The sequence below is a fragment of the Vigna unguiculata genome, chromosome 3, assembly GCF_004118075.2.
Source record: "Vigna unguiculata cultivar IT97K-499-35 chromosome 3, ASM411807v1, whole genome shotgun sequence".
NCBI classification, from domain to species: Eukaryota; Viridiplantae; Streptophyta; class Magnoliopsida; order Fabales; family Fabaceae; genus Vigna; species Vigna unguiculata.
In genome coordinates, this window is record NC_040281.1 from 2528192 (window position 1) to 2554219 (window position 26028).

Below are 26028 nucleotides of genomic sequence, written 5' to 3' on the forward strand. Positions count from 1 at the left end.
ATTAATTTTAAATTTCCTTAAGAGATGAAAAAGTATTTATCCTTAATTAATTGTTTTGATGAGGTAGTGTTTGGGATGAGGTTTTGGGTTTGTGGGGAATTAAAATGAATGTGTGTGCGAGGGAAAGACACCGATGAGATATAGTGCTTTTTATTTCTTGGCACCACTCGTCACCATGGCTAATCTGGTTATCATTATACCCATCTTTTAAGAACCAAAGTCATACCCGTACACTGTTTATTCAATAAATTATATATTTTAATAGAGAAAGAAACACTTAAAAAGTTCTCATGTATGCAAAGATAAAGCGAAAAATAAGTTAGAAAAAAGTATTATAAAAAATAGTTAGAGTTTAATTATACCAAATCTTAACTGGTGTCTTTATACTAAGATTATGAAACTAAAAGAACTGTTTTTTATTAAGATAGAAGAAATGCCCTGTTTTATGATTTTTTGATGTTTTCTATGTAGATTTTAATACTTTCTTTTAATCTGTATACTTTCAGGACATTCATTAATCAAGTTTATCATAATTATAAAAATAGTTAAATATGTTTCTTATAATAAATTATTCATTAAAATTATATTTTATCATTTATCTATCAATTTTGTACCTATTTCAAAATATTATCATGGTAGTAAATAATAGGTAATATTGTTAGTTTTTTTTCTCATACTTATACATTCAAGAAGATTTTATTTTGCTTTTATAAAATATAGAATCAAAATGGAGAAGTATTTTAAAATAACGAGATTTTTAATAAATAATTTAGTGAAAAAATATATTTAATCCTTTTAAGAAAGTCATTGTAAATGTTATTAAATGTAATTTTTCAACATTTTTTATTAATCTTGCATATTTTTTTATTTACACTTCTATTTTTATTCTTTCTAAAAAAATCTATCTTCTTAAAGCTCACCCTTATCTAGGGGCATCTTTCTCACATTGACTTTTTCATAATTAACTTCTACAATGCATGTTAAATCAATGCACTCACCTTTTCACACCATCATTCATTGCTTCTCTTTTACACTTTTCTTCAATCAATGCAATTTTTTACATCATAAAAAAACTCATTTAATCTTACATCAAGTTTATCATATGATGGTAGAAAATATTTTCTTTATTTTAGTGAATTAGAATACTAGTTATATAAATTATAACAAACATTCTATGCTATTCATGATAATAGTCTTTTTAATTTTTCTTTTCCAAATTTCAGTCATTTTAAAATTTCGAAGTTATACTTTTTCAATAATGCTCTAAGACATGGGTAAAAGGATAAACTAATACTTGACATACAAATTATAAAGTATGATACTTGATTGTAAATTTTCGAGTTATTTTCACTTCATATTTTATATTTGAAATATGTTTTTACTCTTATTTATAAAATGATAATAAAATCATATAAAAGTAAGGATATATTTAGAGAGGAGGAAGAACAAAATATGAAGTAATGGGTGTTGTCGGTTGATTAATAAAATATAGTAAATGCAAGAAATTGGGAAGAGAGATAAACAATGCACAAGAATCTATGTAAGTACACCAAATAATTTATATTACGCCCTTGCTTTTTTTTTTTTCTAAGGATTATTTTATAGAAACTAAAAGTATAATATTTTGTATTAGAATAAAATAATTATACAACTTTTTATTGCATTCATTTTTTCTTTTCAGCCCATACATAATACATGTGTATATAAATTATTTAATATAATTAAATTTTTAAATGTGAAAGTAGATTATAACACATCTCTATTTCTAGGGTTTCGTTATTATTTTTAAGGGTTTTTATGAAAAATTATTCTAACATAAAGACCTTATAATATATATTCTCATAATTTTCAAGTTAGAAGAATATTTTTTTATTTATATCATCTAAGATTTCATTTTTAATGTTACGTCGGTCAAGAAGCAATCGGGAAATTTTAAAAGATTTAAATCTTAATCTTATGACTTATATATATGACTTTTCAAATAAAGATGTTTAAGGTGGTGAGGGATTAAAAAAAGATGGTAGTTGTAATGTATCATTATAATGTGAAAAAAATTATAATATATTTCAAAATATTTTTAATGAATATTAATATCATTAATATAAATCTTACAAGAATGGAAAAAATTATTCCTTAAAAATATCACTAAATTAACATTTAAAGACAAAAAAATAGAGACTACGTAGTCAAAACATTATTTTATAAATTCAAAATTATTAGTATTTGAAATAGTCTATATTGTCAATAAAAAATTATAACCGATATATGAATTAAAATTTAAATTATTCTCTAATCCTAACTACGGAATTTTAGTTATTTCCTGTTATTAATTCTAAATTAGTTTAAAATTTAATTAAGTCTAATTTATAAATAAATTCAAATTCGAGATGAACTCTAGTTATTTTTGAAGCAAGTTTAATACTCTTCATGTACTTAATCTTTTTTGCAAATAGGTTATGCACCATATTTATTTTGAAATGAGACATAAATGTACTAATTTATTTAGTGTACACTTTCCCAAAAATTTTGTTGTAAGCTTCATCTTTTAATTACTAAAAGTTACTTTTGCATATAAATTAATTTAAATGGTGGTCACTATGTTTTAACACCAATATTATTAGTTCATAGTCAATGTATCAGAAAAAGTATGAGCTTAATTCACGAGTAATTGCAAACTTTTCTTCCACTTCTATCCATTATTTTTTTTAGTACCATACCTAATTCTGGATTTGCGGATATAATAAGTTTCAAATCTTGAATCATTCAACGTATAAAATACTTTAATATCACTTCCAATAAAAAAAAACAATAAATTTATAGATCTTAATTTTTAATATGAAAATAAAACTCTACTGTGTAAGTCTTAATTCTTATTTACTGTGTCTAAATTATGATTTTTATTTGTAATAAATTTATGATTAAAACGTGGTATATATAAACAAAATAAAATTTAATATTAAGAAAATGGAAGACTAATAAAGTGGACTGTACAAAAAGTGTAAATATAAATATATAAATACACATTGCAAACGCTAAACAAATTTAATATTTTGAAATGATCGACAGAATAGAAAGAAAAAAAAAGGTCATGGAAGTAAAAGATAGAGTTAAACATATTTAATATATCGAGTTCATGTGTAACATGAATCATAGTCGTCGCACTTAAAATATGCATTGTTTTGCAGACTGATTTGACTTTGGATATAAATGTGAACAACACCAAAGCATGCATTTAACGTTTGCCTATCATCATTGTGTGCAATGAAACATAAGACCTGAATTTTGCTGATACAATGAATTCAAAACTCATGTGATCACAAATAATTATGAGTTAAAAGGAGGGTTAATTTATAAAAAAAAAATCTTTTTTATATTATCGATCTATGTCTATTTTTTAAAAAGTTATGTACAGGAAGTCGTGTTTTGTGGGCACGACTTTAATCTGAAATCGTCAATTTCATTGAATATTTTTTGTATTGATGTCATTAATACTAAATACGATTTTAGCATTTTTAAGATTAAAATTTTTAAAAACATTGTTAACTTGTGCACATAAAATATGACTTAACTCTTATCTATAACTTTTTTAAAACAGACCTATATTGGTAATATCAAAAAGAAATCATTTCATATATTTAATATATAGGATACGGTATGAACAAGGATATGCATGTAATATCAACAATTAATTATCATAAAACCCATAAAATTAATTTTAGAGGTAATGGGCAAAAAAGATGGTTAGACAGAAGTACATGTTTATGATAGTTAAAAAAACGATTAAAGGAGTTAAGAAGGGATAATCCTACCTCAGTTAGAAGTTGTTTAGTTGTGCTTAAAAGTGGCTTTCTCTTCGATTTGTCTCCTGCAAATAAACACAACCCATGGTATCAAACCCTAGATTTTATGTGCATTATTTAATATGCCACAATCATGAATCACATATATCTACAATCCCCTGGTGCACTACTTTGGGTGATTAGTGTGATTCGTAGCCATCTTCATTTGACCAATCAATTGTGGGACTCGAGTGAGGAGAAGCAAAATCCATTAACTAAATCGCATATTAAATTGTAGTATTTGGAGCAATTACTTTCCACTCACTCATTCATTCTAGGGTGGCTCAATGTATAATAATAAAAGACCCCATAAACAACACATTTGGCTTGTTTTCATTATTGAGTGGAGTCATTTGAATGCAAGAATTCTTCAATGATTGCCACTCTTTCATGGGTTTTGAGTCGAATCTTGGAGGACCCGCATCCTTGGTATTAGGAATAAGTTTATGAAATTTCTTAATCACCATAAAATGATTTAGTTAGTGATACTAATCATCCATCCACCAAGTTTGTTTAATCTATAATCTATTCCTTCATTGATTACCGAATAATAGCTGACATTTGTTGATTGGTGTGAGTTAAGGTTGGGCAAATCTCCACAAACATATGCCAAAAAAGTAAAAGGTTGGTGACACATGCCAGAAACGCAAATGAAGTTTTTCTCACTCGTGAACCCAAACGGAGAAACTTAACGGAAACATTCAAAAGTAACCACTTTGATGTAACAAAAATAATCTTATTCAAGATTTCATTTCTTGGATGTGGTACACGTAGTATCTTGGATTGGAAAAAATCAAATGAAACTAGTGCTAAAGTGGGGTCGCATTATACATTAACCAATTAAGTTGGTTCCTGCAGATTCAAAGTGTATTTCATAGCACCCACAGAGAAATAAAAAACCAGAACCGTACAAAATATTTTCGATTAAAATATAAATTACCACCTGAGTCCTGACAACTACTACTAAATATTAAATACTACTACATATTTGTGTTTTGTAAATATAGTTTCACCGGATTGTTTTTTATCGCCAAAGATTATTGAATTTGCAAATAGATGAAAAAAGAGATTCTCGTACCTTTTCAAGTTTGATTCCTTCGTTGCTTATTTATTTATTTGCTACGTCTTTTAAATTCAGTGTTTGTGAATTCGACTCTGGGCCATTTCTTCCTGCACCCCTGGCCTCCGATCTGTTAGGTAAACGCCAAGCCCATGAGTTCTGAGGTTTGATGATGGGCATCGCGAGTTGCATTAAACAATAGGCCCATATTTGTGTCAGCCCTTTCTTATCTTCCCACACCATATATATTTATTTTACAAAAATACCTTCGCTAAAAATTCATTTCCATTTAATATATCGTTAGAATCATGGCAATAGAAACTTTTTACAATGAAACTACTTTTCATCACAGTTAAGGAGTGGAAACATGAAAACGTGAGAGAATGTTTACTCGGACCAATATGCATAATGTTCAGATAATTGTAACACGATATCAAGCCCAATACAATCCTGTAACCATAGTTGTTTATAATTTCAGTTCACTACTTTTAAATTAAGAAATTTAACTAAACTGAGAAATATCAAAAGCTAAAAGATAGTTTTACGTTAAAAAAAATTTATTCAGACATTTATTCACCCAGTTTTCTCCACCCGCTCATGCAAATATCTTGTATAAGTAAATTATTGCAGCATAATTTTTTGTCCACCTTTCAATTTCTGAGCACATCAACATTCTATGTCCCGATCTTCAGGCCATCCAAACTCCTCTAAGAATGCCAACACAACACCATTTGACCAGCCAAAACCAGTCTGCATTACAATACAAACGAGTCAGATTGATGTGGAAGACGAAGATGGCAGAGACGTCAATTAATTATCTTCTCTCTGAAGTAAGTCTAATAACAAGTCCGTACAGAAAATTTCTTCCATGCAGAAAACTTCATTAGTAAAATCTCTTTCAGTCTCAACCAAGTCAGATTATATTTTTCTCAATCGTTTCCCTAGACCAAAAACATAATGTGAATAGTAGTAATACCTGGGGCACATATTCGCCTCCACCTCCGAATTCTCCACAATGTTCCACGTCAAGCTTTTCATGCATTAAACCCGTTTTCTTGTAAACGATATAATTGGTTGTGACCCATTTGATGGCAATTTCTTCAGCCAATGACCTTGCTTCTTGTGACCCAGATTTTAGAAGGCCTTCCACTAGCATGTGTTGAAGTGGCGCCCAGCCATTTGGAAAGTCCCTATTGCAAGTATGTAAGGATCATTGATAAGTAAACATTTTACCTGTCTTATCCACTCTCACCCTGCTTATATTACTTACCACTGTTGTCCTGAATCAGTTAAAGAAGTTGCAACTCCAGCGGCACGGACAAGGTCCGAAGTTTTGAGACTTTCAACGACACTAGCCACAAGTGAAGTGTCTTCATAAACATATAAAACGTATTTAGTAATCAACTTGAAATGCAGGAAAATATTTTTTCTTCTATGTTTCACAAAAGTAAACTCGTCATAGTGATCAATATCACTGAAGTTCCAAAACTTTTAGCCATTGGCTGGTGGTGTTAAAGTTTGATATTCCGCAAAAACAGTTTTGAAAGTGGAAATTTGTTGTGCATACAATAGTATCCCATCCTTAATTAAATTAATATATGACACCAATGAAAATAACCTGTCACACTGCTTAACAGGCTTTTAGCATTATTTCATAAAATCACATGCTAAGCAACCACTTTAGCAATCTAGCCGTATGTTTAGAAACCAACTATTCAATGTAAGTACTTTGAAATCTACGTTACTTTAAAATTTGGCATTTGACACCAGTAAGGCCACTTATTAACCTATAATTGAACAGCATAACTGATGAAATAGAAGTCTATAATGGTGTAATTGTTTACACTTCTGAAAATGATCTTAAGTCCCTAGTTCTTCGCAAATAAATGTGTGTTCAAGGTAACCTCGTGTGAATGAAGTGCAAGCTTGATGATTTGCAAAGAAGAAGGATTGAACCCAATACCACAATGATTGCAAGAATTGCTTACGTACTTAAATTTTCTCATTACTCGTCAGTGAAGTTAATATGTTAAGACATCAAGCATACCTGAATAAAATGGTTTCATCCACAAAGGAACAAAATTGGAAGCAAATACATTTTTATTCTGGTGCCCGTTTTTCCAAACATGAACCTCCTAAAAGCATCAAATGGACAGTCAGAAGAACCCTCATCTACTGGTAGATTAATACATGTGGTTCCAGGAAATACCTCGCATTTATTTTCGAGCCAGTAGTCAAGCCATTGATTCATGTTTGCATTCCAGAAAACAGAGTCCATTGCCTTCTTTCTAAGATCAGCATTTTCCAGGAACCGTTCAGCAGTGCTATTATCTCCAACAACTTTTGCAAAGAAGGCAATATTAAGTTCCATCTGAACCAATGGGCATCACAGAATTGATAAGGTTGCAGAGAGACACTGATTTCAGGTCTTCTTTTAGATATTAGTATAAGACTTACCCCGAGTACAAATGCATTTAAATCAACAGGTATTACGGAAGTTGTAGCCAATGTTGTGAAATTAGGCGGGTTTCTGCATTAATAGGAATATGATTGTACTGAACTGTGAGTATTCCTGACTCTTAAAAAAGGAAACATGTTAGAACTAAGTTGATGTGTGTTTTTCTGAAAAAGCTAAACATTTAATTGAAATCGTTTTGCTTAGGCTTGCCCCTAACGAACATTGTGAGTTACTTTATGAGCATCTTAATACCTAGAAATTTATTCAGATGATTTTCGTATTTGTTCCCTTTTAGGAGGTCTTAGCGTATGCAAAATAGTACCTCATCCATCTAGTGCTGAAATCCCATCCCGATTCAGCAGCTGAAGCCAGGTCACGGTAAAACTGCTGTTTTTCTGAAACACTCGAGAAGTTGGAAGCAAATACCTGGTCCTGTGGCATGAATTAGCCAAAGTTATAGTTTAAGTCCCATTTCAATAATACCACAGTTGTTAACAAACCAAACGCACCTTAATGAATGATTCTGGCCTGGGTTTGTCCCACATTGCATTATAGCGGTTTAAGGTGTGAGTGCAACCTTGAGCATCCAAAATGGTCACCTTATGTATATCTACAAGATGAAGCAAAAAGATAAACCTAACCAATAAATAGAAGGTACACGTACAAATATTACCCAACCGCAGACAATAGTGATCGAGGCAAAAAGTTGTAGCGTAATTAATACCTGAATTCCAAAATTCATACTCTTTGAGTAGTGCAGGTAGAGATCTTTTAACCAATTCCTCGTCACCGGTGGTACGGTATATCTCATAAATCATAGCGCTTAAAAGGGGAGGCTGGCTATAAAATCATAGTAAAGTTAATAGCACTTTTTTCGGTTTGAGGGTAAGAATTATACAATAACTTTTATTTCAAAAGGAGCGGTACAGATATAAGCAAGGGTGTCATTTTCCTCTATCTACAGATATGAATGAGAATGGCATGATATCAAAGTAAAAAAGACTTGAGTAAAATCGCGCTCCAATATCCGTTAGAAACCTACTCGTTAACTTGTTTTTAAATTATAAAACAAGAAAAAAAAATGATCTTTTAGGTGACAAATGGATTACCGTCTAATTCAATGAAAGGATCAAAATTATTAACGTTGTAAGAAAATGCGTGTAGATAAAGGTCCAAATTGAGACATGAGTAGCAATACACTTCTTCTAAATCCTCCTAATACGTAGTTGAAAAATATAAAATGCATGCAATATATTATAAACGTGAAAAATCTGTCATACTTTATTCATTTAGTAAGGAGGAATTAGTAAACTACCATAAAGATGATTCTATTTCATACCCCGGGACATTAATTTCTCATTGGCAACACTTCTCGCCTTTTTAAACACGGTAAATTGCTAAGTGATCATAGAAGTTTGCAATCGACACACAAGCCAATAACTAGAGTTAAATTTATTAGTAAGTTATAGAGAATTTTATTTACAATTGTCCATAAATACGAGATGAGAAGACAAACATAGAAAGTTTGTTATAATGAAAAGGAAAGTATTTATATTGGAAACACAAAAGTCATTATATACTATTTTTAAGGTGAAACTTACGTTTCAATATAATGAAATGAAGCAACTATAAATAACAAAAGATATAGACACCACTACATCTTTGTCCTCTAAAGAAATTTAATAAGACATACTTAACGTCTTCATTCATGCTACAAATCCATGTACAGTATACAAATCTAAGCTATATTCATCAAGATACAATAACAGATAAAAAAATCCTACTAAAAACGACAAATTAATTATTACACGATCTAAAACAATTAATAAAATTCAGTTAATAATAATAAAATTCGAGTAATGTAGAGAGTACCTCCTGTTAGTGTAATATGATCTAGCACCATTAAGAACAAATCCATATTGTTCTATCAAGGAAATGAGGTTGGTCACGATAGCAGTAGCAGTGTCGTGCATTTTACTCGCGATCAGGCCCCTGAAGCCCAAAAACAAACCCCAGTGAGCAGGGCCGGACCCAGGCCCAGTAGTAATAACTACGTGCAGGAAGAAACAAAAAATATATAAACGGACCTAATAACCCAGTAAGAATCCCAGTAATAAACCTCGCGAAAACGCGAACCGGGAATGACAACGGAACCGGGGAGAGGGAGCAGCGTATGCAAGTCCGGGTGCGCCTGCACCGCATCGGATACTTTCCGGGTCAAGTTTTTCCAAAGCGAATGGACCTGCAAGGCCCAGGCCCGCACCTTAGGGTGTTTGACCTTGGGCAAGAAACCCTCCGGTTCGCGAACGAAATCGTGTGGGTTCAGGTGCACCAGATCGTCCCCTGCACCTCCGAAGTAGGCTTCTAGAAAGCGCTTTAAATCCTCAGCCGCCACGGTGCCGTTGGCATTACGCGGAAGCTTCTGGAACGCGTCCTCGGTGACGGATAGTGCGAACTTAAGAGGCACGTCGACGTAGGTCTTGGGATCGAAATCGGTAGCGCCGAACGCTTCGAAGGCGGTTTTTTGGAGGCGTTGGAGGAAGGAGAGGAGAGAGGTGGAGGGCGTAACGGCCATGCCACAGTGTGATGATGATGACGATGATGATGATGTTGCTGTTACAGTGAGAAGTGTTAGTGAGAGATGAATTAGCCATGTGAGGATGTGTAGTTTGCGAGCGTGGAATGAAAATTTTTCACGCATTTTTCTTTTACTTTGGGAGAAAAATTGACAATGAATTGATGAAACAGAAAAAAGAAAGAAAGAAAGAATAAACGAATGATTACGACGGAGAAGAAAACAAATCTACAAAGCCGGCGATTCAAGCTAGGAGTTTCGACTTTTGCTTGGGATGTTCTTTTCTTGCCATTGGTTAACTTTTAGTATTCATGTCCCGCCATTCCTTCAATAATAATAAAAAGGGTTTTTCTTTTGCAACTTAAAACATATTTATAACTAGTGAAAAAGAAAGAATGGACATGAATATTCTTTAAAATTCGTTTGGAAGAATCATTTAAAAGGAGAATAATGAATTTTATTCTTTAAATTGAAAAGTTCTTCTTGTACAGTACTACTGTAAGGGAACATTTTTTTAATTTTTCCTTGACTTAATACAGACTAGCATTGAATAATTATATGTAATATTATTTTTATTTTATACTAACCCACGTAATGGTCTTTCTTCTGTTTTAAATTTACATAAACTCACATTTTAAAAAGTTCTTGTTCTTGATTATCTTGAAGGATTGTTTGTTTGCATATTTTCTTTCTAATCTTCAAGATCTCAACAAGAACTTAAAAATTGCATTCACGTTATGAGTAGAAAATAAATTGGCATCTTGATCTTTTATGTGATACAACTTTTTATAATTTAGTTTGGAAAGAATGATGAATTCCATTTGAATCATTGAACGAAGAATATGAAGAAGAGTAAAACATAAATGGAATGTGAAATAAGCACATGTAAATACTAGAAAACATAAATGGAATTCATCATTCTTTTTCTTCTTCTTATATCATTTAATTCTTTCTGAACTAATTGTACAAGTTTTATCATTAAGAGTGTAGTATTAGCTTTATTACTAAGTGTCTAAACTATAATTAGTAAATTCATTATTTAGTGTACTTTATTTTGGTGCCGGATTTCACAAATTCACCAAGAACACAATAATCTAACAAGAATGTTTTATTTTTAAATGTGTACATACAAGGATAAATACTCCGGTATTTCGTACAAATCGTACACGTTATCATTATTAATGTCATAGGAAAATGTTATGAATGTATTTATTTTAACAAATATATTAAGTTGTTAAAGCCTGCATTATTCTCAATTGAAAGGTAACTCAAACTATAAAGACGGTTCAAAGAACTCAATTTTAATATAATTTAATCAATGGATTCTTAGTTTACTTAGACTCGAATCTCGAGATGAATATACCCTTATTTTTAATTAAAAACTCAAGCCATTCAGATAAAATTATATAATAGCAAGCCTTAGATAAAGAATCTCTAAGAAGTTGTATAGCACCTGCAATAAGCAACTTATCACTTCAACTAGAGGACCCGTATTCAGTTTAACTCCTATTCATAACGAAAACTATTATTTAGATAAAATGATTTCATAACCAAAGACGAAGGTTTCTGTATTTTATAAATCATAATATATGATACTTTTTCCACGATATTCTTTTACATGACATAAGTTGTTCACTCTCAAACCCACAATCACACACAAGAACATGAGACTATCCTCGTGCTAACTTCATAAAGGCTGTCCATGATATGCATACATATTCTTTTTACAATATCCTTTTTTCGAATTTAGTGCCATATTTTTTTCATGCACTTAATTTTCAACAATTCTAATTGCTCAAATTTCATTTATTCATCAATTTACACATTCAACATTTAACAAAAATGTTGACTTAAAAATAGGGCAGACTATTGATGGCAATATGTGTAGTAAATAGTTATATAAACAATTATACTGATGCCATGCAGAATCAAAACAGTAGAGAATCAAAATTGTACAATTAAAAGGGTAAGAAATGAATACCAAGATATGAAGATAACAGAAAGGACAAAAACTATAATTAATTCTTGAAATAATTATTTTTGAGTGACAATAATCCCACTGAGTGCAAAGGTCCACACATTACTTGTATATTTCTGTTTCAGTTTGACAGAATCATGATGAAGAGAAACCCACAGTCAGTCAATCTTAAAGCATTTATGCTTATCCAATAGAAATTAGAGGCAAGACAGTTTCTTTGTCTTTTGGCAGTAAATGGGGAGGCAGAGCAGAGAAGACAGCAGTCCCGGGAATCCGGACGTTAGACCAGAGAAGCCCAAGACCACGACTTAAAGCAGAAAATCTGCTCTATGTTTGACCGCAGAAAGCTAACTCCAATTACTAATAACTATTTGCCTTTACTTTCACCACTTTAATTCACTTCAAACTCAAAGCGCACTCGAACAAAATCTCAGTAACTCCTACACACAGACTTCTACCGAGACACATTCATTGACGCAAGAGAAGAATTCTAACAGGGATAGTTGGGAAAAACAGAAACCAGATCATGGACACTTCCACGTCCACAGAAGAAAAGCAGGACAAGTTTCAGGCACCAAAGGGTAGAATTTTGAAGGAGAAGAGAGCAAAGCTTTACATAATTCGTCGATGCATAGTCATGCTTCTATGTTGGAAGGAGAATCGAGAGCAGTAAAATCGGTAAAATACTCAAAACTGCATTGACTCTACTGTTCGTATTGTGTTTTCATATCGTTCTAACGAAAATAAATTGGTTATAACACTGCAGCGGTTATGAGCAAAGAACCAGCAAGTTCGGATTATCTGCCAGAGAGAAGCACTGCATGCATATCAAAGGCAACAACAGAAGAAAGCTTTTTCACCTAGCCAGTGAATATGACACTGTTGATCTTCTATAATTCTTTTCATTCTGTAAGTTATTGTTTCCAACTACAAAGCAATACATCCGATAGGATACCGAGTGATTCATCCACACACAAGCACATGTAAAGAGTTAAGTGGGAAAGAGGAGAAAGATGAAACCTAGAAAGAAAAGGGAACAGCATAAGCTCAAATTAGTCTCACTTTCACATTGCATGTTCTATGCTTAAAAATACTAAGCTCCATTACAGATATTAGAGATATTTATTTCCCATATCCAGCATCCACTATAACGAAAAAAAATACACTACAGGGCACTCCACTTAACACCTTTTCCAAAAGTTAGAATACGGACAGGGAATCTTAACGAGAATTATTAACCAGCATAAAATCTAACCCTCCTCCGAGCATATTTTAAAGCTAAATTTACTCTAAAATCTATAATTCTACTTCCAAGACAGATCTTCCTGTGTAGACTTTATAAATTTTGCAGACTAAACCAATGACAATTGAGAAATCATTAGTTTATACTACTTCTGGCTTCTTATCGTAAGGGAAGTTTGTCTTGATCTCTTTTTTATATGATCCCTCCAAATTGTGCCCAACAATTTTTTTTTGTTTGCAAAAATACTCTGAAGAGGAGATGAGTTAGTTATTTGGATAAAACGAGTTAAAAAGAATGGAATCTAAATAGTTTTAAGGATAATTTTAGATAAATATAAACTCAAATTTAATACTACAACTAAATTCCTTAACTTTTGTTCAGGATCGCAGGTAGTATTAAACATTTAACAATAACAACTTTTTTTTATTGTACAACTATTATACATTTAAAATAAAGGTTTGTAAAAAGTTGATTTGGTCTATGCTAGTATCGCTCCTAATGTTGATAGCAAATATTTATGAACTAAGAAAAATTGAACTTCATGCTAAATTATTGTGTCTGGATTGAATACCAGGTTTTGGAGGTATAACAATACCATGTACAATCCTCAGAAATGAATCTGCATAAGAGCTGCTTCATTTCCTTCCATTTCGTTTTCTATCCCAGCATACTATTGTTCACATAGAATAAATAACTTATTTAGGCAATAATTTTAAAGAAATATCCTTCACACGAGTTTTCCCAGAACAACCAAAATGTTGGGTATGCAACAATTAAACCAGGCATTTGACACCCCCAGACTAGAATTTGTGATCAGCTCATTATATAAGCATCAGGTGATACGTACGTGCATTCCAAATAAAATACCTGCTATAAGACCATCTACACTAAACCTTATCTTAAACTTGATTTATTTCCGTTGGTGTTTACATTTTATTCGATTTGTGGAAGCCAAGGGCAATGGTGCACGTCTCTATTTTTTTATAAGTTTTAGACATCTTTCCCTATTCATCCAATAAATCTAAATATTTCACTGAACACAGCAATAATGTTTCATCACATGTCATCTCGTGTTTTTAGAAAATTGAAACCATTGTCTCCAGTGTACTAACATTTCTGTGAGTTGTTCTTAGCAATGTACCAAGGCTCAATCCACAATGGACCACCACAACGTAATAAATGAATCAGGACCTAGGCCTAGCTAGAAAACTCGTAATGAAAACAGAGCTCTGAGACAGTACTGCAACATCTAAACGCTTCGCTTGTGAGTACATTCAAATTAAATCCATAACTAATACGATATTTCCAATGGTTAATTCAAAGAATTGCCCAAACCAAAATACAAAAGCATCAACCAAGCTTAATTGAAATAACGACAATAACATATCACAACAATGAGATAAAATAAATAGATAGAAATAAATAATATAATTAATAGAAATATATGTATATAAGCATGTAATAATCAAATAATTGTATATGTAGACAGGCATAAAATGGCATCACATTTTTTTTTTCAAAAAAATAGAAGCAACGAAAAGCGGAATTCCTTACATAACAATACACACGCGAAAAGAGGAAAAGGAAAAAGTTCTATACAGAGCAGCGCAGCGACGACGTCGTATGGCCTCAAACGGGGAGGTTGGAGACGTCGTTTGTTTTTTCAGCGTTGACCGGGGCGGAAGGGGGATTGGAGTTGCTGGCCGTGGGGGTGGTGGCGGCGGTGGGAGTGGCGGCGGTGGTGGAATAGTAATCGTCGTCGTCGTCGTCATTGTCGGGGTCAGAGGTTGCGACGTTGACGCAAGAAAAGCGTTCCAAGGAAGAGAAGAAGGCGGAAGAGACGGTGGAGCCGAGCCACATGGCCACCTGGTCGAATTTCCAATCGGATCCGTTGTTGTCCATCGTCGCCGCCGAATCAGATCTCAATTTCGTTCTTTCTGTCTTTTCTTCTTTCTCTTTCGTTCTTCCAACGAACCCGTGCTTTGGTTTTAGGAGCAAGCAAGGGTGAGAAAGAGGTAGATAACGGAAATGACTGCGTTGCCCCTTCTCTCGTTGTTTTTTCTCGCTTTTGCTAATTGTGTTGTATAAACCAGTAATTAGCTAATTAATTAACTAATTAATTTTTTTCTATTATTAGTAATTGCCAATTTTGCTAGAGTCTGGACTCGTTGTGGCATTGGGCTTACCATCACCGGCCACCCTGGCCCATAGTTTTCTTGAGGCCATGTATATATTAATTATATTATTAAGTTATGGTTTTCCACGTAGCTTATTCATGTTTTTCCACTGAAATATAGTTCAATTTTGGGATATTTAATTTATAAAATTATATTATTATATTAATTTAAATTAATATTAAATAATGTATGAACTAAATAAACTTAGCTGAGTTAATAATAATCCTTCTAAGGTCAACACTCATCTATTAAAGGTTATACGTTCATCCGTAACATTGTGGGAACAACAAGGAGCAATCCTTTATCATCTTTGTTGGTTGGGCTGGGCAAAATAAACCAAACTGCACTGTATTAAACTAAAAAATTGTTCGCATGAACTGCACTGAACTGGAAAACAATTCAGATGAACTGAACTGAACTGTTATTCTTAAAAATAAACTGGACTGAACTGCACTGCACTGAACTGCACTGCACTATAATATAAACTGAACTGAACTATTATAAACTGAACTGTTTTATGAACTGCACTACGTTAGAACTGAACTGCACTATTTTTGGACTGAACTACACTAATTTTTAACTTAACTACACTGTTTTTGAACCATTTTTGAACCGAATTGCACTGATTTTGAATGAACTTCACTCTTTTTGAACTGAATTGTACTATTTTTGAACCGGATTGCATTGATTTTGAATTGAATTGCACTATTTTTGAACTGAATTACACTATTTTGAATCGAATTGCACTAATTACATATGATTGTACTACGCAATAATAATCTAAAGTTTATAATTTGAAAATGCTTAGAAAATAATACTTGAAATATGCATCATACTTCAATACACCAATTAACATTTTTATAATTTTTTTATTTATATTAAAGTTTTTTGTAACTTAAAATGTAATTAAAATATTAAAATTAATATAATAAATATAAATATCGGTATTAACTTATTTTTTATATTTTAAAATCTTATGTAATATTACTTTTTAGTTTTACAATGTTTATTATATTACGTAAAATTTTTTAAAAGGATTTATTTTAGAAAATTCTCAAAATTAATATTTTTTTTAACATTTGTATTCATTAATATTTGTGTGAAAAATGTTATAGAAATTTTATGAAGTTCTAAAATTAATATTTTAAGAATTTTTTAAAATAAATTCTCTTTAAAAAAGTTGATGCCACATAATAAATATTTTAAAACTAAAAAATAATATTATATAAGATTTTAAAATAAAAAATACGTTAGTACCAATATTTATATTTATTATACTAATTTCAATATTTAAGTTACAAAAAACTTTAATATAAATAAAAAATTATAAAAATGTTAGTTGTCACGGAATTTAATTTTTAAAAATAATTTCTGTAAAATCATAACATAAAAATAACATTACATAGTAAAATTCATTTAAAATAAAATAAGATATTGAATTAATTTATAATTATTTTTAATAAATTAATTATAAATATTTTATATTTTTCTCAAAGAAAGAGTAAAGAAAAAAATTAAGACAAAATAAAATAAATATTTCAATATGAAAGAGAAAGAATAGAACGTAAGATATAAAACACATAAGTCCAATTCTTATCCTAATACTAATATTTTATTTGAGGTATTTTGCTCTTTCAATCTACTATAGTTCAATAGTTAACTTAGTTAACTTAGTTAACTTAACATAAGTTTAGTTTCTTAAAACTGAACTATTTTATAGTACAGTTTAATTATTGTTATGAATAGTTTAGTATATTTTAGTTTAATATAGTACAATTAACTATAGTTTAGTAAATTATGCCCAGCCCTATTTGTTGGACTAAATCAAAATAATCTTATGCATACACTAAGTACCTCTGCATTGTATTGTTCTTCCTTCTCTATAAAGCATGTTACAACATCTCAACGTGGGAGAGTAATGATCAAATTATTGATAGGTTAGGTGTTTCATTTTAGATTTCAGGCAAAGTCACTCCCGATCATGGTTACAAACTCCTTTATTATAAGGTGTTTTTTAGAATAGGTGGTCTCCTCCACATTTTCTATACTATGAATAATTTCTAATAAAAATAAATTAATTAATATCACATTGTTTTAACACCTTTTAAAATATGTCAAATTTAGTTGGGGGGAAATTATTCGTTTTCCTTTATCACTTATTGATTTGTTTTGCCCTATTGTACTATCATTGATAATGTCTTATTTATTGTCATATTATCCACCAAATCCTTCATTTTAATATTATGCAAATTCAATATATGAACCTTAACTTTATTAATGTTTTATTGTTGTGGATTTTTTCTCCAATTTACTTAAAATTTAATAGCATGTATCCAATTTTGTCTAGATGTTCTTAATCTTTACTGTTTTATCATCACCAACCAATCTCCACACGTATCATTATAATCCTGATCCATGTGATTGAAATGTATGGATTAATGGATTGCATTTTGCTCTTATACCTCAAACTTTTGAGAATCACTCCTCTCTTTTATATATGTAGTATTTTTATTTATTATTATTCTGTATTTTTTTCATAGGTGATGAATTGAATTCAACAGTGTCAGGTTGAAAGTTGTATCTAAGTTGAAAGTTCACAATTTGAAGCAATTGCATAAAGTAATGCGAAAAAACGTGTTGATTGCTATTTCACCGTGCAACCAAACATGCAATTAGAGGACGTTTAATGTGTATATTAATTTCAGCAATGAATTTAACTATTTGACATGTGTTTGCATATTATTGAATATGTGGCTTCTGCTTAGTTTTAGTTCTAATTCTAATCCTAAAGTCGGTACAAATGCACGCGACAATAAACAGCATAAAAGCTCAAGAGTTATGCTTTGGAAACCCCTAAAACAAATTAAAGTATTTATCTTTAATATATTTTGGACACCAAAAATACAAGAGCTAGGAGACTCTCAACTTCCACCTTTATAAAAAAATTTAAAACTCCGATTAACCTAATCTACTGCTCAATCTTTTAATGCTACTGCTTAATCAACAGACTCAAGCACAGTTATAGCGAACATCACTAGAGCTCGTCACGAGAATCATCATCGTCCTCACCTCCTGCACCAGCACCTGGAGCGCCTCCTGTTCTCTGATACACAGCACTGACGATCGGGTTGCAAACGGCTTCCACCTCTTTCAGTTTCTCCTCATATTCTTCTTTCTCCACAGTCTGGTTGTCATCAAGCCATTCCAATGCTTCCTTCACTGCAGTCTCTATTTTCTCCTTTTCATCTGACTCCAACTTGTCAGCAAGCTTGTCCTTGTCACTGATCTGGTTTTTCATGTTGTAGACGTAGGTTTCAAGACTGTTACGAGCATCAATCCTCTCTTTCACCTTTTTGTCTTCCTCCGCAAACTCCTCCGCCTCGCGGACCATTCTCTCGATTTCCTCCTGGCTCAGACGTCCCTTTTCATTTGTAATAGTGATCTTCTCTGATTTCCCAGAGGCTTTGTCTTCTGCTTTCACATTCAGGATGCCATTTGCGTCAACTTCGAACGTTACTTCAATTTGAGGGGTACCCCTAATTACCACATAACATACCAGTGAGTTACAAATATCAATTGAAGCAATATTTTTAGAGTACAGGATCATCGTGAAAGCACGAAACTAACCTTGGGGCTGGAGGAATTCCTGAAAGATCAAATTTCCCAAGCAGACGGCAGTCCTTTGTGAGACTCCTCTCACCTTCGAAAACCTATGTATTATGAAAAGGAATTGAATTATTTTAGGTTGCCTATACAGACATGCATCTTGGATTCAGAAAAAAACGAGCATCTTGGATTCAGAAAAAAACGAGCATCGTGCACTTTAATGCAGTCGAACAAGGGAATCATACCTGAATGGAGACAGTGGTCTGCTGGTCCTGGTAGGTGGTAAACACCTGAGATTTCTTTGTAGGGATAACAGTGTTTCTGGGAATCAACTTTGTCATCACTCCACCAACAGTTTCAATTCCAAGGGTGAGGGGAGCCACATCCAGGAGAAGGATATCTGAATCCACAGTGCCACAAACAATTAGAGAATGTAATGCTAAGCGATGTACTTGTATAAATAATTTTTATGACTTCTGGACTATGGTACCTTTGGTTTCTTCACCGCCCTCTCCGCTCAAAATGCTTCCTTGCACTGCAGCACCATAGGCAACAGCTTCATCAGGGTTGACACCCTTGTTTGGCTCCTTTCCGTCAAAGTAGTCCTTCAAAAGCTGTTGAACCTTCGGAATCCTTGTGCTTCCACCGACGAGAACAATCTCATCGATCTGATTCTTCTGTAATCCAGCATCTTCCATAGCCTTCTTCACTGGTCCCATTGTCTTCCGGAACAAGTCATTGTTCAACTCCTCAAACCGAGCTCGGGTGAGTGGCTCAGAGAAATCAACACCATCAAAAAGTGATTCAATTTCCACGCGGACCTGGTGCTGACTACTGAGAGATCTCTTAGCACGCTCGGCCTCTCTCCTCAGTTTGCCAAGTGCTCTGTTGTCCTTACTAATATCCTTTCCATGCTTCTTCTTTATCAATTTAATGAAGTACTCCATTATTCTCTGATCAAAGTCCTCACCTGGTCAGGGGAAGTAGACATAGCAAGCGATAACATCAGAGGATAACTTCGTGGAAATAATAATCTTTCTTCTACCCAAAAATTTCATCATATTGAGACTCGTTAAAATAATTACCTCCAAGATGAGTATCTCCATTTGTTGCAAGAACCTCAAAAACACCATTATCAATTGTCAAGATACTGACATCAAATGTCCCACCCCCAAGATCAAAGACTAGAATGTTCTTCTCGCCACCTTTCTTGTCCAATCCGTATGCAATGGCAGCAGCAGTGGGTTCGTTAATAATTCTAGCAACATTAAGACCAGCAATGACACCAGCGTCCTTGGTGGCCTGCCTCTGAGCATCGTTGAAGTAAGCTGTGTATTTGAAAGAACAAATGTCATAAATAATAAAAACAAAAACAGGATGAATTGAAAACAATCAATATTACAGGACTGATATCATGATTTGTTACAGTTACCTGGGACAGTGACCACAGCATCATTAATTTTCTTCCCAATGAATGCTTCCGCGGTTTCCTTCATCTTAGTCAGAATCATGGCACTGATTTCCTCAGGGCTGAACACCTTAGTCTCACCATCCTTAATTTTTACCTGTATGTATGGTTTTCCGTCCTTGTTGACAATTTTGTAAGGAACGAGCTTCATGTCTCTTTGAACTTCCTTATCTTGAAACCTGAAAAATGATAAGAGTCAGACACCTCTATTCTCATCAAATTTTATGGACCTGAATCAAAAACCTGAGAATGCCTTACTTTCTTCCAATAAGTCTCTTAACATCGAAGACGGTCCTTTCGGGGTTGACAGCTGCCTGATTCTTGGCAGCCTCCCCAATGAGTCTCTCACTGTCGGTGAAGGCAACCCACGATGGAGTAATACGGTTACCTTGGTCATTGGCTATGATTTCAACATGGCCATTCTTATAAACACCAACACATGAATAGGTCGTTCCAAGATCAATTCCAATGACCGTCCCCAACTTGGTAGCTTCCTCCTTTGCAATGGAAATTGCAAATAGACATCCTGCAATGAAATCTCTCGAAGTTAATTACAAGGTAAACTCGAACTTGTTAATTGATGACAAACTGAACCGCGTAAAGTAAGTATTCTCAGTTATTCATAACCATATAAATATTTTACATCACAAACACTAGCACAACAAATGATGAATGCGATCAAATATCACTGACTGATTTCCTCATCAACAAGATTACTTAATTACTCTTACTAACTTTGGTGAAGGGGGCAAGCCCTGTTCTAAAAGAAAGAAATCAATTATCATAAAAGGCCAAAATATTTGTAATTTGCATTATGAGAAACATAACCGGTATTGAATAAGAATCATGCATCACGAGAAATCACGAGTAATATGCGATCAAGGATGCGATTTATTAGATATCTGATTCAAATTGCATTACAATACAAGAAACCAAATCAATAAGCATGCACTGTAATGAATGTAATATTGCACGAAACAAGCGAGAGAAAAAAAAAGGTTTATGCAACATCGTTGTTGAAAAATTAGGGAAATAAAATAAAGGTAACAACAATGACATAAATCAAAACTACGAGTAACCATTATCAACACGTTTATTACACTTCACTGACTGTGACCAATCAATAACGTGTTTCAAGAGAAACTTAAAAACACAGAAAATCGAATGCAGTGATGAGAATGTTTATGATTTCATCAGATCCATGAAAATAGAAGATCCAAACAAACAATCAGAGAAAAGTTGAAAGAAATCGCAGTGAGAAGGTTCTTGCTACACTGAAAAGAGACGGAGAAAACAATGAGATCTGATTGATACCTAACGAAACAATGGCAAGAGGAAGCAGAGACCCGCGTGAAAACGAGCGAGCCATGGTGTCAAGTTTTCTTCTCTTTTGTCTACGAATCGCAGTTCCGTTGAGTTCACAACAAGGAACTTGTAACAGCCCCATTCATTTATAGATCTCTTTGGAAAGTTGGAGCATGTCACACGTGGTGACGTGGACCAATTGCGATTCCTGAAAGGATGGTTTGGCCAATAAAATTGGTCTTTTTTGCTTGGAAACACATCACCCCTTCTCATTGTTTGATTCACTCATATGATTTAAGTCTCTTTTTATTTATTTATTAACGTGTTCTTTTATTTTCAAAGATTTTAACCTTTTTTTTTTATTTACACATTTGATTTGAGAGGTTTTCATTCTAAAAAAGTGAAGAGAAAAATAATTTTTCAGTTGAGTGGTGTAAATTTTTTAGAATATGACGCAAAATGCACAAAAATTAATAAATAATTAAAATATTAAAAGTGAGATGAAAAAAACTTGTTTTCTTTATTGAAACATCAATAACCGATTATGAAATTATTTTTATATACTATTTTTTACATTTGCTAATGGACATTTGGAATTCTAACGTGTAAGTTGTTATCTTAGACAAATTAGAAGGGGACACGTGGATAGAATCCGTGAAGCCCGTCTTTTAAACGAGACAATTAAGTTTGGTCTATGAATAAATAATGTTTTTGTGGTCGTATTTTTTCTTCAAAAACTCGAGGGTAAGAAACTATTTAATAGATATAAATATTAATAAAAATGAAAAAATTATAAAGTCAGTTGAATTTAATTTTTTTACTTTTGTTTATTATGATAAAATCTGTTAAACAATAATATGCAAAATTAGTTGGTTAGCTATGTGACTTTTCTTTTCTAAATCGTGGTTTTGGAGTTTACATACTACTCCACAAATAAACTGGTAAAGTATGTGAATTTAACGTATTGGACTTGCAAATTGTCTATGTCTATAATTATATAATTTTTAAAAATAGGGTTCATTTTTTATGAACATAACAAAAGGTTACATGGATATCGATAGATATGCCCAACCCTTTTGCAAGTTAGTCATAATAAAATATCTAATAAAATAAAACAAATTATGTATATCATACAAAAAAATTTAAGTTAAAAGGTAAATATAAAACTTTTCAAAGGTTAAAAAGATCGGTGTACCTAAGTAATCAAGTTAAAAGTGCTTAGAATTGACAATGTTTGAATTTTGAGTTTTGTTTCGGATTTAGGGAAAAATAAATAAAGAGATGTAAAACAGATGCAAATACTTTGTTAATATATAATATGGTATTGCTAAATATAATATGTTTCATAAACAATGATGCCACATTTGATGAGATGTGTTAATTTGAAAAGAAAAAAAAAAAAAAAACTTAGTTTGAGATGATTTATCTTGACTTCATAATAGATAGCTTAGAGAAGTTAAATAATACATTGAGAGTCTTATTCACGACCTTCTCATTTGAAAGGGTCAAAATGCCTTAATTTTATTAACATGTGTGTAATACACAAAGAATAACTAAGAAACTTCGAGTATATTAAGTATTGATTGCAGTTTTAGTATAAACAAAGAAATAGACCACATGAGATCAATGTACTTTAAAGAAACACAAATAAATATAAAAAATTAGTGATATCAATAGCTAAACAATTTAAATAAAGCGCAATTTTATAAACAAATTAAAGTAACAATAATAAATAAATATCGTAGAATAATAAATATATTACTTAATAAAAATTACATACATAGAAAAAAAGTAGTTATCTTAGTTTAAAATATCCTTTATTACCTTAAATATATTACTCTTTTTTTAGTTAAATATATTTTTGTCCCTTAACTCCTAGTGAATGTTAATTATATATTATATTTTTACTTTAATGTTAAGTCAAATACTATTATGAAATGTGCTTGAAATGTGCTTGAAATGTCAAATAAACTTAACAAAATTTGATTAAAATGACTAATGTAAGGCCTTGTTTTCTGCCTTAGTGTTTTAAGGGCTGCCCTTAAACTAATGGGCCTAAAGGCTGGCCCAAGGAGTAAAAACGTACCCTAATCTGCCCTAACAGTCTCACTTTCCTTCACTCTCAGAAACAGTACACTTCTTGCCTCCTTGAGCAGCTACGACGCTCTGCTAGGGTTTTGCCGCCAACATTCTTCGAGCTAGCCCAAGCCAGATTCCAACCACGTAAGTCAACTTCGATCTCTTACGTCACCGTTAGGCAAACTTTTATCGTTAGGGTTAGTAGTAACTCGTGCTTATTATGTATTATCGTTTATTTCCCAGCTCTTTGGCCACCTTAGGACAGTCGTGCTCGTTGTGTGCATATTGGGGGTTCCGCTTAACTCTTTCAGGTAAGGGAAGCTAGGCCCTTATGTTTTTCCCTTGCAATATGCCTATTTTATGAGCTTGTGATGATTTAATGGTCTGTATGAGAATATCAATGGTTGGGAATGCATTTTTGAACTGCTGGTTGTGTGTGGGTGGTTGTTACTCGAGGAAACAGTGGCGGGTGCTGGCTTTCTCGCCCAGGCGAGCTAGTATCGCCTAAGCGAGATTATCAGAGGCTCGCCCAGGACGTTGTCGCTCAATTGTCGCCTAGGCGACTTGCGTTCTTTTGAGCGAGGTGTGCTCTCGCCTGGGCGAGACCCCATTGAGTCGCATGTGCCCTTGTCGCGCTCTCACCTAGGCGAGATGGAATCCGCCTGGGCGAGAGGGTCCCCTCGCCTGAGCGAGCCCTGTTAGCTTGGGTGAGGCAGCGAACAGGTTTTTGATGTTGTGGTTGAGTGGTTCACTGATGTGTGGTTGTTATCTGACTCAAATGCTTTACTACAAGTGTTGCATATTGATGGTATGATTAATATGTTACATTTGAAATGGAAATGACATGTTAGTTGTTTGGGTATGAATTGAAGAGCATGAGTTGTATGAATTGTTGATTTTACATGATATTTATATTATGAGAGATTCTTGATTAGTGGGTGGAACATGTTTAAAGGATGAGTAGGGCATAATTCCATGACCCTTGTGGTGAGAGATCTTGGTGGCGCCTCATAGGTTGGACGTAATTCCATGGATCCTCTTAAGGGGAGTCCCTGGTGGTGCCTCGACAAAAGGACGTAATTCCACAGGGGGTCGTGGTTGTGCCTCAGGGCGTAATTCCACGGATGGCCACGTAGTGGTGCCTCCTATAAGGGTATAATTCCGTGAAGGCCTCGCGGTGACGCCTCATTGCTAGGACCTAATTCCACTGTCACGTGGTGGTGCCTCAATTAAGTATCCGAATAGTTTAATCGTAGGGTTTATATAGATGGGTATTTCACATGGGAGGACTGTCATGTATGATTGAATATGAATGGTGTGTTGTGAGTCTGTATGATGACTTTTCGCTAGCTTACCCTTTTGCTTGCTTGTGTGTCATGTGTGGCCCCTTCCTTTGCAATGATCATCAACCTTGTTGATGTGAGCAGATGTAAGGACTCCTGGCAGTGGTGATAGAAATAGGGATGCTGCAGCTTGACGCTTTGGATAGGTGTTGGGCCCACTGTGGGGCCCATTACTAGTAGATTCTGTTATTTATGTGTCTTGTACGAACAAGACCTAGCATTCTTAATTGTGTTATTTTCAGTTTAGTTCTGGTTGGGCCATGTGGGGCCCTTTTCTTGAAATTCGGGGATATTTGACGTATTGTATACATTCTTACCCTAATCCTTGTACTCTCTGATTATTCATGTACGTGATGTTTTATTAATTGAGGTTATTCAGTTTTTGGGACGTTACAACTAAATCCACATATTTCGAAAGATAAAGGACTAAATTGGTCTAAAGTGTTAAGATAAACTAATTTTAAAATTCACTAAAAGTTAAGTGACCAAAAACATATTTAACCTTTTTTTTCCAACTGGTATTAGCAAACATAATTAAAAAGATAAAGTGGTCCTCCTAATCTCATGCTCAACGATTGAATATTGCAACCTTTTCACACAATAGAAATAAGTTAAAATATCTTTTTTGTCCCAATTTTCGTCAAGTTTTTTCAAAAAGTCATAATTTTGGTTTTGTATTCAAATAGGTCCCAATTTTCGTCAATTTTGTTTAATTGGGTATTTTTTTGCTAACACCGTTTAAATCATTAACAACCATGAACCGTGACTGCCACGAGTCACTTCGTGGTTTTTTTGAATTTTGTTTTATTTTTATTTTATTTTATTTTATATTTTTTTAAATTTTTTTAATATTTTTTTAAATGTACACGTGTCAACCTAAGAGCGTGCCACGTGTCC

The 26028-nt window shown here is 32.9% G+C and overlaps 3 protein-coding genes across 4 annotated transcripts; all 3 read right to left on the minus strand.

The window, feature by feature from the left end:
• Positions 1 to 5275: 5275 nt before the first annotated feature.
• On the minus strand, positions 5276 to 10279 carry LOC114179811 (trehalase). 2 transcript variants are annotated; one of them, XM_028066275.1, is made up of 12 exons: positions 10142 to 10279; positions 9445 to 9970; positions 9230 to 9349; positions 8082 to 8197; positions 7867 to 7967; positions 7680 to 7789; positions 7357 to 7429; positions 7109 to 7270; positions 6947 to 7034; positions 6170 to 6269; positions 5876 to 6089; positions 5276 to 5649 (listed from the first exon to the last, which is right to left on the minus strand). In XM_028066275.1, the coding sequence occupies exons 2-12, from the start codon at positions 9930 to 9932 to the stop codon at positions 5566 to 5568; spliced, it is 1656 nt and encodes a 551-aa protein (XP_027922076.1). In that variant the 5' UTR covers positions 9933 to 9970; positions 10142 to 10279; the 3' UTR covers positions 5276 to 5565. The 2 variants fall into 2 exon arrangements, with proteins under 2 accessions (XP_027922076.1, XP_027922075.1); XM_028066274.1 differs by lacking the exon at positions 10142 to 10279 and having other exon boundaries at positions 9445 to 10073.
• Positions 10280 to 14562: 4283 nt separating this feature from the next.
• On the minus strand, positions 14563 to 15193 carry LOC114177052. The gene has a single exon (XM_028062280.1). The coding sequence runs from the start codon at positions 15053 to 15055 to the stop codon at positions 14783 to 14785; it is 273 nt and encodes a 90-aa protein (XP_027918081.1). The 5' UTR covers positions 15056 to 15193; the 3' UTR covers positions 14563 to 14782.
• A 2979-nt stretch (positions 15194 to 18172) lies between these two features.
• LOC114178445 (luminal-binding protein 5-like) lies at positions 18173 to 21839 on the minus strand. Its single transcript, XM_028064358.1, has 8 exons — positions 21719 to 21839; positions 20663 to 20930; positions 20369 to 20583; positions 20022 to 20264; positions 19427 to 19906; positions 19182 to 19336; positions 18958 to 19040; positions 18173 to 18866 (listed from the first exon to the last, which is right to left on the minus strand). The coding sequence occupies exons 1-8, from the start codon at positions 21771 to 21773 to the stop codon at positions 18365 to 18367; spliced, it is 2001 nt and encodes a 666-aa protein (XP_027920159.1). The 5' UTR covers positions 21774 to 21839; the 3' UTR covers positions 18173 to 18364.
• Positions 21840 to 26028: the final 4189 nt, after the last annotated feature.